Source organism: Hypoxylon fragiforme (assembly GCF_022984875.1).
Source record: "Hypoxylon fragiforme strain CBS 206.31 chromosome Unknown GGS25scaffold_7, whole genome shotgun sequence".
NCBI lineage: Eukaryota > Fungi > Ascomycota > Sordariomycetes > Xylariales > Hypoxylaceae > Hypoxylon > Hypoxylon fragiforme.
The window spans coordinates 1,431,083-1,445,241 of record NW_026054762.1 but is presented as its reverse complement, the minus strand read 5'-3'; the positions used below and the strand labels follow the sequence as shown (position 1 = coordinate 1,445,241).

The 14,159-nt window shown below is 45.8% G+C and overlaps 4 protein-coding genes across 4 annotated transcripts; 2 read left to right on the top strand and 2 right to left on the bottom strand.

The window, feature by feature from the left end:
- The first annotated feature begins 521 nt into the window (after positions 1 to 521).
- GGS25DRAFT_499124 (HECT-domain-containing protein) lies at positions 522 to 4,596 on the top strand. The gene is made up of 7 exons (XM_049261746.1): positions 522 to 937; positions 1,096 to 1,118; positions 1,214 to 1,252; positions 1,315 to 1,420; positions 1,512 to 1,645; positions 1,743 to 3,771; positions 3,832 to 4,596. Exons 1-7 carry the CDS (start codon positions 903 to 905, stop codon positions 3,929 to 3,931), a joined length of 2,466 nt encoding a protein of 821 aa, XP_049114668.1. The 5' UTR covers positions 522 to 902; the 3' UTR covers positions 3,932 to 4,596.
- A 919-nt stretch (positions 4,597 to 5,515) lies between these two features.
- GGS25DRAFT_515076 (uncharacterized protein) lies at positions 5,516 to 7,510 on the bottom strand (the record flags this gene model as incomplete). Its single annotated transcript, XM_049263047.1, has 1 exon — positions 5,516 to 7,510. The coding sequence occupies one exon, from the start codon at positions 7,508 to 7,510 to the stop codon at positions 5,516 to 5,518; it is 1,995 nt and encodes a 664-aa protein (XP_049114667.1).
- Positions 7,511 to 11,715: 4,205 nt separating this feature from the next.
- On the top strand, positions 11,716 to 12,588 carry GGS25DRAFT_499119 (uncharacterized protein). The gene has a single exon (XM_049261745.1). It carries the CDS (start codon positions 11,799 to 11,801, stop codon positions 12,429 to 12,431), a length of 633 nt encoding a protein of 210 aa, XP_049114666.1. The 5' UTR covers positions 11,716 to 11,798; the 3' UTR covers positions 12,432 to 12,588.
- Positions 12,589 to 12,661: 73 nt separating this feature from the next.
- GGS25DRAFT_369038 (uncharacterized protein) lies at positions 12,662 to 13,525 on the bottom strand. Its single transcript, XM_049258170.1, has 2 exons — positions 13,331 to 13,525; positions 12,662 to 13,253 (listed from the first exon to the last, which is right to left on the bottom strand). The coding sequence occupies exons 1-2, from the start codon at positions 13,362 to 13,364 to the stop codon at positions 12,892 to 12,894; spliced, it is 396 nt and encodes a 131-aa protein (XP_049114665.1). The 5' UTR covers positions 13,365 to 13,525; the 3' UTR covers positions 12,662 to 12,891.
- Between the last annotated feature and the right edge of the window lie 634 nt (positions 13,526 to 14,159).

Here is a 14,159-nt window from a genome sequence, read left to right as displayed (position 1 = left end):
TGCCTCTTCTATTGATCTTATATCTTAGGAAAAGTACCGAATATCTGGTCCTCCTGAACTCTACATATGTACATGCATATACCTAGTAGTTAGTTACTTGCGCAGAAAAGTGCATGCATTCATCGCATTGATTCAATGTTCCATGTAACTCGTGTAACTGATGTATCCTGCTTCAATGAATCTCAATCTTGTTAGCGTCTACACAGCGTCTACACAGCCTCGACATTGGACATTGGACCGGATCCGATTCGATTTAGCGCTATTTGGGTTTGTTTTGGCTGTGTCTACATGTAGGGGAAGAAGCAGGTGCGCTGAATACATTAGGTATGTAGGTTGCATGCTTGTATCTACCTAGGGGTAGCCTAGGGGTATGTAGGTACCTAGTAGGGGACGCTGAACATCAATTGTGGCAGAGTGGGTAACTACCTAGGTACCTAGTAGGTACTTTCCTATACTATGTGCATAGTACTGTGTGATGTACTGCATTCTAAAACCATAATCGACCGCTACCGCCACTACGAGACAAACCTAGTATTGCTACCCACTTGCTTTACTTGAACCTACCATACCTAATCTCATACATAACTTTCTTACCTGTTAGTGTCTATCGTCCACCCTGATTTGAGGAGTCCTTCTTTAACTTACCTACGTATAGTAAAAAAATAATTAAGCAAGGGGCCAAAAAGAGAAAAGAAAAGAAAAAGGACAAAGAGAAAAAATCGCATTATTTTTTCCCTATCTATTCATTTTATTCACCCACCTTGTCTGCCCTGACCCGAATACGGTCTGAACCCCTCCTCAGGACGGGCCGCCGAGGGGAGAGGAAAAGGTGATGAAATTGTGAGAGGTCTGACCTCATTCGAAACGGTGAAGCAGCAGTACCAAGCGCCGCCGTCATCAATATGACTGCAAACCGCTCAGAGCCCGGGCAGTCAGCGTAAGTTTCCTATAAGCCATCACCTATCTCTTGTCCTTCTTGAATGAAAAACTGCATGTATCTCATATTGCAGAGAGGGAAATAGAGAGGGACGGGGGAGAAATCAAAGCATTTCAGGCATTTCGAGTTGAGTAGCTGATATCAAGTTTGTCTTCTAGCCCGCCGAATCTACGAGTCACGAGTGCGTCCTTTGAGCCCTTAAACCACTTCCGTTCGATTCTCTTCGATGAGAAGTGTCAATATATTTATTAGCTATTAACCTTGTGTCCTTTTTAGTTATCGCTGCCGATGGCCTCTATAAGCGTGATGTCTTTCGTACGTTGCATTGTTGCCATGCCTCAGGCAGGACATGTCAGATTAACAGATTGACTTTTTAGGACTACCTGACCCGTTCGCTGTAGCTACCATCAACGGCGAACAGACCAAAACAACAACTGTATCAAAGAGAACCCTCAATCCTTACTGGAATGAAAGTTTCGACTTGTACGTACACACCCAATCCACACCCCCCCTTCTCCCTCCCCAATCTCTGTCGCTGGTTTTCACGTATACTAATTTAGACACTACTCTTCAGTCGTGCCACTGAAGATAGCATTTTGGCGGTTCAAGTTTTCGACCAAAAGAAGTTTAAGAAGAAGGACCAAGGCTTCTTAGGTGTAATCAACATCCGGACTGGAGATGTCATTGAACTAGCTGATGGTGCCGACGGTATGGCTTGTGCCCTCAGTTTCTTATCTCACTAAGCCCTTACTAGAAATCAAATATACATTCTTAACTTGAAACTAACAACCCTCGCCTCTCTTAGATCAAATGCTCACGCGCGACCTCAAGAAGTCTACAGATAACCTTGTTGTGCACGGTAAATTGATCATCAACCTTTCTACCAACCTTTCCACCCCCGCTCGACCTACGCAACAACTCCCCGCATCAGCAAGTTCTAGCCGGCCATCTCTAGCACCCCAAACGTCAGCCGCTAACGCCGATCGTGCATCGGACCGGCCTACTTCGTCAGCCTCGAATCCGAATGGTCTCATACCGGGAGCGCAAATGACTTTGCCTATCAGGGCAAATGGCGCGAATGCGACCGCCGCTAATGGAAGCGCCGCACAGCCACCTCGAGCTACGACCCAGATGAGTCCCTTTGAAGATTCGCAAGGCCGCCTACCCGCTGGCTGGGAACGGCGCGAGGATAACCTAGGAAGGACCTACTATGTCGATCATAACACCCGAACTACCAGTTGGACTCGTCCGACACAGGCAGGCACTTCTGCTGAAAACCGCGGTGAAAGAGAGGCGGCCACACAGGTCGAGCGTCAAAGACATCAGAACAGAACATTGCCCGAGGATCGCACCGGTACGAGTTCCCCCACGCTTCAACAGCAGCAGCAGCAACAGCAACAGCAGCAACAGCAACAGCAGTCTGGCGGTTCTCCGCACAGTCCAGGTGCTTTAATGCCCAGTGTTGCTACAACTCCTGGCACCGGTGAGCTTCCGCCTGGCTGGGAACAAAGGTGGACACCAGAAGGCCGGGCTTACTTTGTCGACCACAATACTCGGACTACGACTTGGGTTGATCCTCGGCGCCAACAGTACATTAGGATGTATGGTGGTCAAAATAATGCCAATGGAACTATTCAACAGCAGCCCGTTTCACAACTCGGACCATTGCCCAGCGGCTGGGAAATGCGACTCACTAACACAGCCCGCGTATACTTTGTGGATCATAATACGAAGACGACGACCTGGGATGATCCTCGACTACCATCATCCTTGGACCAGAACGTACCCCAATACAAGCGAGATTTCCGAAGGAAGCTGATTTATTTCCGCTCGCAGCCCGCTATGCGGATACTCTCAGGGCAGTGTCACATGAAAGTGCGACGGTCTCACATTTTCGAGGAAGCGTTCGCCGAAATCTCTCGACAATCTGCGACTGATCTAAAGAAGCGCCTCATGATCAAGTTCGAAGGAGAAGATGGTCTAGATTATGGTGGTCTTTCCAGGGAGTTCTTTTTCTTATTATCCCATGAAATGTTTAATCCATTTTATTGCCTCTTCGAATATTCTGCCCACGACAACTATACCCTTCAGATCAACCCACACTCCGGTATCAACCCCGAGCATTTGAACTATTTCAAGTTCATTGGCCGCGTCGTAGGTCTGGCCATTTTCCACCGCAGGTTCCTCGATGCCTTCTTTATTGGCGCCCTATACAAGATGATTCTGGGCAAGCCTGTGGTCCTTGCTGACATGGAGGGTGTGGATGCCGACTTCCATAGAAGTTTACAATGGATGTTGGATAACGATATTTCCGGCGGTATACTCGAGCAAACCTTTTCCACTGAAGATGAGCGTTTTGGCGTGGTTACGGTCGAAGATCTCATTCCCGATGGACGTAATATTGATGTTACCAATGACAACAAGAAAGAGTATGTTGACCTCATGGTCAAATGGCGTATTGAGAAGCGTGTCTCGGAACAATTCCAAGCCTTCAAGGACGGTTTCCACGAGCTTATTCCCCAAGACCTAATCAATGTCTTTGACGAACGCGAATTGGAGTTACTGATTGGTGGTATTGCCGATATCGACGTGGACGACTGGAAGAAGCACACAGACTATCGTGGCTACACAGAAAGTGATGAAGTGATACAATTCTTCTGGCAAACAGTACGGACTTGGGATGGAGAGCAGAAGAGTAGATTGCTACAGTTTACGACGGGTACTTCACGAATCCCCGTCAATGGATTCAAGGATCTTCAAGGTAGCGATGGTCCAAGAAGATTCACCATTGAGAAGGCCGGCGAAATCGGCAATCTGCCCAAGGCTCACACTTGGTATGTTGGAATGATCCTAGTCACCCACTATTACCATATGCTAACAACTCATTCGTACAGCTTCAACCGTTTAGATTTGCCCCCGTATAAGTCACTGGAGCAGTTGCAGAACAAGTTGACCACTGCGGTGGAGGAGACAATGGGCTTCGGACAGGAGTAAGGGGGTTCATGCTATTCGGGTGCTTTCTCGTCATTGCTGTTACTACTGTATATAGAAACGATGAATGACGCTTTTGCCTCGTCCACGATAAAGTATCTGAACTTAAAAATATTGGACGGAACTCTGCATTTCCTAATTTTATCTTTTTCGGGTTGCTGATCCATTGAGCTTAATTCCCCTCGTCTTTCATCGCTCTTCTTTGCCCTTTTCTTAAATCTAGGCATCTATCTAGGTTAGGTACCTAGGTGTGTAGCCAAGGGGCTTTTTACTAAGATGATTTAAGGGGAAGGGGGTATATTAGGGCATCATTGTATCTCGAATATTTTTCCTCTCTCAGGAGTTGTTGTATTCTTTACTTTACTCCTGGAGAAGGAGTGAGAGAGAGAGTGTGTGAGGAAGGAGTATGCGGATTCAATAGGAGGTATTTTATTTATACATACACATGAGAGCTGAACGAACGAATGAATGAATGAATGATACAAAATGAGACCCGGGAGACGGACGATCTGAAGGCACTTCTTTCGTTTGTTCATTCATTCATCTAGTCATTCGTCTTATCCATTCCTTCACCCACTCGCTTTTCCATTCATTATTCTTTTAGTGGCTTGTGTACTCACTCATTGGCTTCTATGGATGGCTCTTGTATTGTGTCTTGATGCGTGTATGGTGTACAAAGTACCTAGCCTAGGTAGGTACTAAGCACCTACCTCGTAGCTAAATGAGCAAGATGAAATGATACCTATTATCTTCTCCGTTGCCTATTGATACGTGCTACCTACATACGTATGGGCACCCAGGTATGCTGGTTGGCTTGTTTTCTACAGGCTACACAGGTATCTAGGGGAATGTTTACATATTATGGCCGTACCTACAGGACACTTACTTTCTACGCAATTAAGAAGTCAACGGACGCATTCATGTTGGCAGTACCAACAGTAGCATAAGATGAGGAAAAGGGGGTCCATAGTAATTATGATTGCAGGGTCACGAATTCCATCGAAGAACTTATTTCAGGTGGTCTGCCAAAAAGGAGACCCCATATCAATTTATGCTTGATCGCAAAAGCTTTCGATCGTTTCTTTATACAAGTGTTCGGCAGTATAGATACAAAAACCGCTAGCCGAATGCCTACCAGCCCTCTTGCATCTCGCAAGCCTCCTCAATATAATATCGGGCTGGTTCACAAATTGGAGAATGGTGTATCAAATCATGTTGTCGGTACCTCCCCCACCCCGACACAAATTCCGCCAACCTTTGTCAGCAATCTCAAATTGACCTGTCAACCTGACGCCGTCCTTGCTTTCCGTGTTGGCACTCCTTTGAAACAACCTCGTAACTTAATAAACGTTAAACTTGCCACCTCGCTTCTAAACAGTCGTACGCTCCAATATGGAACATTGAAAAAGAAATTGTAATGGTGTAATAAAAGATGTATGATGCTGGCGGATGCCAAAGCAAAGTGGCATAACTCGAGAATAGAAAAAGAAAGCCACCCTAGTGCATCCTGGTGGCTCATCAACAATAGAGTTCCATGTGGAGATGGCAAGTATTGTATGTTGCGGCTGGCCTCAGCCTGTCAGGACCTTATCTGCGTTCCCGTCTGTGATTTCCGTTGTTCTCCTTGATAGGGCTAACAAAGGTAACATGCTTGCTATCATCCTTACGCAGGCGAACCGTGGTGCCAGGACCTCCGCCAGTTGAACCACGATGGTGCCGAATAGACCGCGCAGTGCTATGGTCATCTTCGAGGTCTATTTCTTCCACGTCTGAGATAGATTGTGCTCTTATGTTATCATTCACCTCCGAGTCAACCTCCGAGTCGGCTTCAGAATCATCGTACTCGCCATCGTCACTAACGAGGGATGGCGCGTTGTTACTAACAGCCGTATGAGGACTCAGATCTACATCCAACATATCATCGTCCACCATCTCCGGGTCAGAACCGGATGTGGCTCGCGAGGCAGGTGTTGGCAACGGCGTAACATACGGCATCAGCGGGTGGCCTTTACTGCTAGCTGGTCGAGTTGTAGCAAGGGCGGGCGACATGGTGGCCCTCACAGGTACTCGTACAAGAGACGGGGCTTGGTATGGTGCCATATTCCCGGCACCATTGCCAGCCGTGTCAGTCTCGTCCAGTTCCTCCTCCTCGGGGGAGTCGAACTGGTTGAGGTCTACCTTAGTCTTGGCGTCACTGACATATTCGCTGAAGTTGGCATTGAATCCTTTGCTTTGGAGCAGGTGGGAAAGGTGTGGAGTGTCAGCTGAAGGGGAGAAATGTGGCTGTTGCTTAGGCACCGACGTAGGTTTTCGAGAACTCTCGGGATCGCCGGGTATCGAGGTAATACCGGGAAGCTCGCCCCTGTGATACATCTCCAACGATAGCTTGATCCGCTGAAGGACAGCATGGCAGGCCTCAGAATAAGACAAAGCGTTCTCTTGCGCAAGCGGGTGTGCAAGTCCAGATGAAGGGACGCTCTGGCAGACTGGTTTCTCTTCTACAACACCTCCAGCGTCCACAGGCGCGATGGGATGACCACAATGTATCGCAGCTTCATCATGGCTTTTGAAATCCCTTTTGTGCGCTATTCGACAGTGATTAATGAACCCCTGAGTACTCGAAAAGTTCTCGCGATGGCAGTCAATGCAAACAAGTTTCACAGTTTTCCCGTCAGATCGCTTCAAAACACAGGGACCACTCTTCTCCTTGGGAGGAGGATAACCACTCGACAGGGCCTGGAGTTTCTGACCCGCTGAGCCCCTTACGGGTCGGCCTCGGCCATGGGATACACCTAACTCAGCGAAACCATTCCTTGTTGATCTACCTTCTACCGAACCTCTAAATCGCGAAGTCTCGGCTTGCGCGGGAGCACTTGGTTGAATACCATCGAACTTGGGATCAGGTATGAGCCACTTGGCATAATGACGCGCATACGGACCATCGGTGACACCAAAGGGCGGAGCCCATTGTGGTAGCGGCTCGCCCATCTTCGGCTGTAAGGCGGCGCCTGAACCGTTCATTATATTCAACATTTGTTCCGGTTTGGGAACATTCTGTGGATATGGTATTAGATGACACCTGCGCAACTGCTCCAAAGCCACCTGACTTTTGGCAAGCTCTTGATTTATTAATCGTAGCTCGTCGTGTTTCAGTAAGATCTCCAGACTGAACTGCTCCTCAATAGCATCTCTGGCACGATTTATGTCAGGCTTACTCGACGTAGACTGCAAAGTACCCTTCTCCTCTACCGTTGGCGACAAGGCCACCTTCTTGTTTGCCTTTAGGCGATCAGCATCGTCAAAATCATCATCTGCCCTTGGCCGCTTAAGAGCGGACGAAGGAGTAACGCGTTGCGGTGCTATCGCGACGTTGTTATGCTTGTGTCGCCTAAGCGTCGTAGGCGACGGAATGGTTGTTCTTATGGTAGTAGCGGTGGCAGCAGAAGCGGTAGTAGTTCCAGTAGTAAGTGGAGACGCTGACGGCTCCCAAGGCTGTAGCGGTCGGCTGTATTCAAGCATAGGCTGATCAACTTGTAGAGTCTTGTCGCTTCCCCTGGATTCCGAACTCCAAAAACGAAACATGAGCATACCCAACGAGGGTGAGAAAGAACTTGAAGTGTTTTGCGTTTGGAGATTCACTGGCACTAAATGGGGGTAGGGGCGGTGTTGAATGAGGTTGTATGTGGATGGGCGTAAGTGGTCACAGCGCGCGGACAGACCAGGTCTACCACAGTTAGGCCGATACGTAAATACGCGAATACGCAAATACGGAGATACGTAAATACGCAGATACGCAGATACGCAATATACGCACGATACGTACGATAATCAGGTACGTACAATATAGAGTTCCAAGTTGTAAAGGGGTAAAAAAGGACGTCTTCAATGTCTTGTCTTGTTTAAAGGTGTGACGGCTGAAGGCCGAATGAGAATATCGAGGCTGACGTAACAACGAATATACGAATAGACGAATAGACGAATAGGTTGCAACTCCAGCGCTCCAGCAAGTGGATTGTCCTAGTTTTCCTCCCTAGCGCTGCAGCTTGCAGGTCGCAAATCGAAAGCGTGCAAATCGGGGGATCGGCCCAGTAGGCGGATGCGACCCTTTTTTAGCCTGGCTTCGCAGTGATTTGAATGGTCCAATACCTGGGCTAACTAGTTGTTGCTAGTACCAAGGCAAAGGACAGAACCAAGGATTGGTGAACGTATTAGGAAGGGAGATAAGACTCCTGATGGGTTGGATAATGCGCAAAAAAGGAGTAGGCTGTCGCTGATGTGGCCACCGTCAAACCCAACGAAACTCAATCTGAGTCAGGGTTGAAAGTAGTAGAAGGAATGCGGTAACAAGAAATGGGCGGCGCAGGGCGGGCGCAATGCGAATGGCTGCAAATGCTTGCGCGTAATTAAAAGTATAGATGTAAGGATGCGAGATGTATGATGTATGGATGTAATGTTGATTTGGATTAATAAATCTCAAGGAATGATTGTTGCGACCGAGCGACAACAAAAAATCAACAATAACATAAAAACTTATCCTTGTGTTGGAAAAGAGACGAATGTGAGAAAAAAAGGGGACAATGAGCGCGGGTGAAACAGTATCAAATGCAGTTGCCGTGGACAGTACCTAGCTTAGGTATGTATGATAATCATCAAGGGTTTCCGATAAAAAAGAACAAAAAGGTTAAAGTAAGGCGTACATAAGGCGTAAGGGAACGAAGAAAAGTAGAAAAAAGACAAGGCGCGCCCGATACGTATTGAGGTAGGGGAAATGATTAGTGTAAGGTACGTAAGGTACGGTACGGTACGGGTTGGTTTAGGTAGATGTATGTAGTTGGGTATTGAAATCAATCAGTAAAGGAACGCGTAAAGTGACCTAAACGAAAATGTTGGAAGGAATGCGCCAATCATTCGATGCAAGTGCTCGTTCTCTCTACTCTTCTTTTTTTTCCCTGGTTGTTGTTGGTTGTTGCGACAAGTCGAATTAACTGGCGTGCGCAAGAGAGGGAAGATGGGGGAAGGGGAGAAAAAAAAAAAGGGCAGGAAAATGAAAGGTTGGCGGGATGTTGCAAGGTTACGAGGTGCAAATGTGCTAAGACGTTAAGGTTGCGAGATTGTGAGATTGTGAGATTGTGAGATTGTGAGATTGTGTAAAAAGAGGATGCGACATGCGAAATGCGCAATGCGAATATGCAAAGTGCCCAGATGTCCAGGTGCTGTTTCTCGAATTTGAGGGATGTTTCTGGAGGGTCTCTAAGGTTCCAAGGTTCTAAAAGTTACCTAACTTCAAATTGCCAGACTATTGAGAGTTCCCTGCGAGACCGACTGGACCTTCGACTTGGAAGTTGGAGAGGCAATTCTGTCACGGTATGTACATGTATCTATTTTATTGGATGCATGTGTGTTATGTACCTGTTCAAGTTCAAGTTGTAAGTTGCCATGTCATGGGTGGATGGGGTGGGTGCTAGCTTCTCTAAATAAGGGAATTTCTATGTTGGCAAGTACTGTACACCTACACGACCTACGTAAGTACCTTAAATAGTGAAATTACTACAGTAAACCTTGGCCATAACGATATGGAAAAAACACCACTCTTAATTCGTTATAGAGAGGTATCGTTATGTAGAGATGGACCCACTGTCATGGTCCGTGTACTTCCGTTGTACCTTTACTGCCATTTTATTGGAAAAGGTACTTACTATTTTATGAAAAATATTGTACAATAGATATTATGCAGTAAGCCAATTTTTCGGCGATTAGATATCGTGGCGGTGATTAGATTTACCTGAAAAAAGGACAGTCCAATTGGCTACCAAACGCAAAATTCCACTTATTCCACCAAAAATTTATCAAAATAAACGGTTTTTTACACATGGTCCATAACGATCTTGGTGGTGGCGGTCAAAAAATTAACGATATATCGCTAAGGTTAAAATATCGTTATTTCCCATACAAAATTGCAATGTTCCCAAAATTATATCGTTATACAAAAATATCGTTGTCTACCGAATCGTTATGGCCAAGGTTTACTGTATTATTATTGATTGTCCGATGGAAAGGTGGATGGTGTGCACACTTGCCATACAGGGTAGTTAGTTATGTACAAAGACAGGCCATTTGGGTTATGCTCCACAATATCCCATGTCCGGATTCCTTACGCATGAAATTATGCATGAAAGCGCTATAATAGTCTAATCTCAAATTATGCCTCAAGACCCTTACTTTGCCTACCTAGGTACTTTACTCGATGGTATATCAAACCGTGCGTGCGTGACAGTTTTTTTCTTAATTCTCCTATGACTCAAAGATATTTAAGACGGGATGGATAGAACGCATACCTAATGCATAGAAGTATGAAAGCTTTGTAAGGTGGTGGCAATGAATCCTACCGTGTAAACCGGAAGTAAGTGACAAAGGTCACTGATACCTATTTTAGTGACGATTGATGAAGAGGTGTGTGTCACCTGGATGCCTATCTAACCGGGGTATGGCCTAATGGTGTATTATACTAATTAACTTGTAAGTGATTAACTACCTATTAGCATGACTACCGTATATTTTCGGCATTATGGTCCTCTTGTTAGCTCCACTTATCTGTGCGCCTTGCCCAATGTGGTTAGCTCAGTGCTGAGGCTCTAGTACTAGTGTTATCAAAACCCACGTGATCATAATTCTACCTATCTTATTCTTGTGTTTTTTCAATAAGGATAGGTCTAAACTGTTATGCATCAGTTAAGAAGCTTCAAATATCCATATATTTATTAACGAATAACAGATAAACGTAGATATTGGAGAGCAGGTATCACGTGTCGACACGTGACATTGCGTGCCAATATTGTAGGAATCGGATAAGAATCCCTCCGAAATGAGGTGTAGTTGAATAAACCTTGGGGTAAATCACCCTAATTAGGTAAAGCGCATTAATAAGTGGAGCTAACAAGAGGACCATAATGCCGAAAATATACGGTACTACAACAACTATATATATCCTATTCGTATGGTTAGCAAGCCGAGACATGATATGGGTGCTAATCGAAGGCATCGGTAGATATCTACAACCGGTGTCTTAAATCGTACAGCATGGGAAAGACTTGAGTGACTCAGTATGTAACTATAAGTAAGTAGGTACGTAGGATGTTTCATGCGTTCCATCTGAGATGGCTTTGTACGGTTAGTTTAGCTTACTACATTACGCAATATTCTGATACGCATCTACGCATCTTCCAGATCCCTTCCCTCATCGGCGTGTAAGCAAAGCAAACGTCCCTAGAGGCTCAAACAGGAAGCCTGCCTGCCTACTAGGTATGTACATAGCACATGGAGCGTCTTGCCTACCTGAGGCCTAAGCCAAGGCAAAGCAGCCGTAAGTCGAGCTTGGTGACGAGGTCTTTCCTTTGTGGTGCACCAGCCATGTCTCAAAGGTGTCTGAACTTCAAAATCAAGCGCGTACGCCAAGAAACGCCGGCAAGTATATCCATTCATAGATGATATATATAGATGTATGTATGTAACTTGAAGTTGACAGCCTGATGATATATAGCTTATCGATAGATAACATTGAAGTCGCCATATGACGCGATAATGCGTCGGGGTTGGAATTGCCACCGTCAGCCGGTGGAAAGGTGACCGGCGCTGGGGTACATATGTATATGTATGTACTTAATGAGGTGCTAGTAGTAGTATGTAGGTACATATGTATGTATGCAGGTAGATACTATTTTTAGTTATCGGCAACTTGCATTATCGCTATCTACCTACATGTACCTACATACATACATCGTCTTTGCTGATCTTATTCGACCTATCATGTAACTAGGTCGCTTGACAATATTAAAACTCTCCCAGTCCCATTTCACTACTGGGTAGCAACATTATGGCCGCCCCGGAAAGTCTCCAAAAACCCAATCGAGATAGCGATCCATCCGTAAAGCGAAAGCGTGACGATACCAAGTCAAATTCTGCCAGCAAGAGAGCCCGACTCGGAGACAGCCTCAATGTCTCGTCGAACGAAGACATCAAAGTGTTGCAAGCCGTGGAGTCAAAATACGATGTCCAAATCCACTCGGTGATATCAGCATCTAAGATCCAGAAGAAAGTTACCTCTGTTCTCCAACACCTTACTTCATCATCGGCGGACCGAACAACCAGAGTATCTGTTCTGCGCGCCAGAGCCTCGGACGCGGGCAAGCTCGTCTCCATCGCCGAAATCGCGAGGCGCGAGCTAGGGAAACGGGAGGGAGATGGGCGCATCTGGTTTCAATACATTGCGCTAGGCGAAGAACTCAAGGAGATACCGAGAGGCGATGGTAATACCGTCATTGAGGAAACGAAGCTGGGCATGATGGACGATGACGACTTTGAAATCATGAAGACTCCGTTTGAAAGAGCCATTGAAGGCCAACCACGAGTGAGAGGAGTGCCCATCATGAGTTTATTTCTATGCCGAACCTCTATCGAGGAATTGAAGAAGCGATATGGAGAACAAACGAACGCCGATCCGGTATAGAACGACCCGATTCTTCTTCTACCTACATATACATACATCAAGAGGTGTAAAGAGGAAGCACAACCTTACATACAAGGGAATTATCATCACGCACTGGACTACTTTTATAGGTTCGCTATGAAAAAGAAAAAAACACACGTAGGTAGGTGATAAGCTAATGTTATCATGTTACCTGATATAAACCATGCTAAGATACAAAGACATTCACGTAAACCGTATGCCATGCTAAATACTATGCTATCTGCTGTACAAATTCTTCGTCATCTCACTCCCAATAACTGTCAAACTTTTGGTATAAGCATCACTAAACATTGGCCAGTCCCTGGCATACATATATAGGTGCAGATGCCATGATTCTCCAGACTGCCACTTGAGTTAAATATGCTCATCGATCAAAACATCATCCTTCGGTGAATCCAAGGCCTCGTTTCATCCGTGGCTCCTCAATATAGTGAGGTATTTAATGGTTTCTGCCGCCCTCACTGCCAGAGTATATTATGCGCAGGACGAAGTTAACAACGACGGCCAAAAGCAAGATGATGGCCAACACGGAGGGCCCGAATCGGTCATCGAACCCGGCCTGCCCTCTAACTCTTATCGATTTCGCTCGCCAGTGGTAGGTGAACAGGGCGTATATCATGGTGAGCATGGCTACGCCGGTAAACAGGAAGGCCGAGATAAAGGCGGGACGGTCGCCAAAGTTAAGCATGCCAATGGCCAGGGCACCTAGGATGACGGTGAAGTTCAGCCATGATAGAAACGTGCGCTCATTGGCGAAGAAGACCTTTGGCTCGACTCGGGTAGGTAGGGCAATTCGTTTGCCTAAGGTGATACAATCATGTTAATCCAAGCCACATGGCGAGTCTCGTTCCTTGGCGAAAGGAATTTAATTAATTTACCTGGAGCAGTTTGCAAAAGAGGCTGGCTGGACATGGCGAAGGATTTGCGATAGTCGCTTTGATGGAGTATAACCTGGGGTAAAAAGGTCGAATAGGGTCAAATAATTGGACAAAGTGAGTTCCAAGTTTGGTTTGATAGCCAATCGATACGTGATGGCTTCGTATTGTTGCTTGCTGTGATTGGGTTGTTGAGGGGAATATGGAAGTCGCGTTAGATCAGCCACTGATAGATATCAACGGTTATGGGAATTGAGTTTTTTGGATGATGATAGTTACAAAGTTACAGAAAGACAAAAGCAAGAAAAAAAAACTAGCAAGTAATGAAAAGAATTAACTAGCTATGACGATAATATCAAGCTATCTAATCCATGTAACTATTTGTTGATAACCAAAGTAAAAAAAAAAAAGAGCATCTACATAAACATCTAAACACGGTTTAGCAGGGTTGGTAGTAGGAGTTTCGGTTACAAAAGGGTTTCGCACGTGGGTCATTTCATACTTTTCAGTGGCTGGTGTACATAATAAGGTCAGTGGTAGCTAGTCGGTGGTAACAGGTCGAATAGTTCCGATCATCAAAGCCGGATAAGTTGCACGTGCTCACTTGCCCCGCACCAAGCAGCGCAAGATTAGATAGTACCAGTGCATTACCTAAGCAATCCAGACCTTCACTTGATTTGGTACATCCAAGGCTTTGCTGCATGTCGGGGGTGAAAGCCCCACATGTGCAGACAAAAGAGGGAGCAAGGATCTTATAGCGGCCCATCTCCCTGCAACAGGCCTGCATTTAGTGTATTAACTTTTAAGTTATTCATTGGAAAAGCATTTTGTT

Coding starts and splice junctions, on each gene's coding strand:
- GGS25DRAFT_499124 (XM_049261746.1), top strand. CDS start 903: ATGACTGCAAACCGCTCAGAGCCCGGGCAGTCAGC. Junction 1,119..1,213: donor GCCGAATCTACGAGTCACGA/GTGCGTCCTTTG, acceptor TGTCCTTTTTAG/TTATCGCTGCCGATGGCCTC. Junction 1,646..1,742: donor ACTAGCTGATGGTGCCGACG/GTATGGCTTGTG, acceptor CGCCTCTCTTAG/ATCAAATGCTCACGCGCGAC.
- GGS25DRAFT_499119 (XM_049261745.1), top strand. CDS start 11,799: ATGGCCGCCCCGGAAAGTCTCCAAAAACCCAATCGAGATAGCGATCCA.
- GGS25DRAFT_369038 (XM_049258170.1), bottom strand. CDS start 13,364: ATGTCCAGCCAGCCTCTTTTGCAAACTGCTCCAG. Junction 13,254..13,330: donor TCTTTTGCAAACTGCTCCAG/GTAAATTAATTA, acceptor GTATCACCTTAG/GCAAACGAATTGCCCTACCT.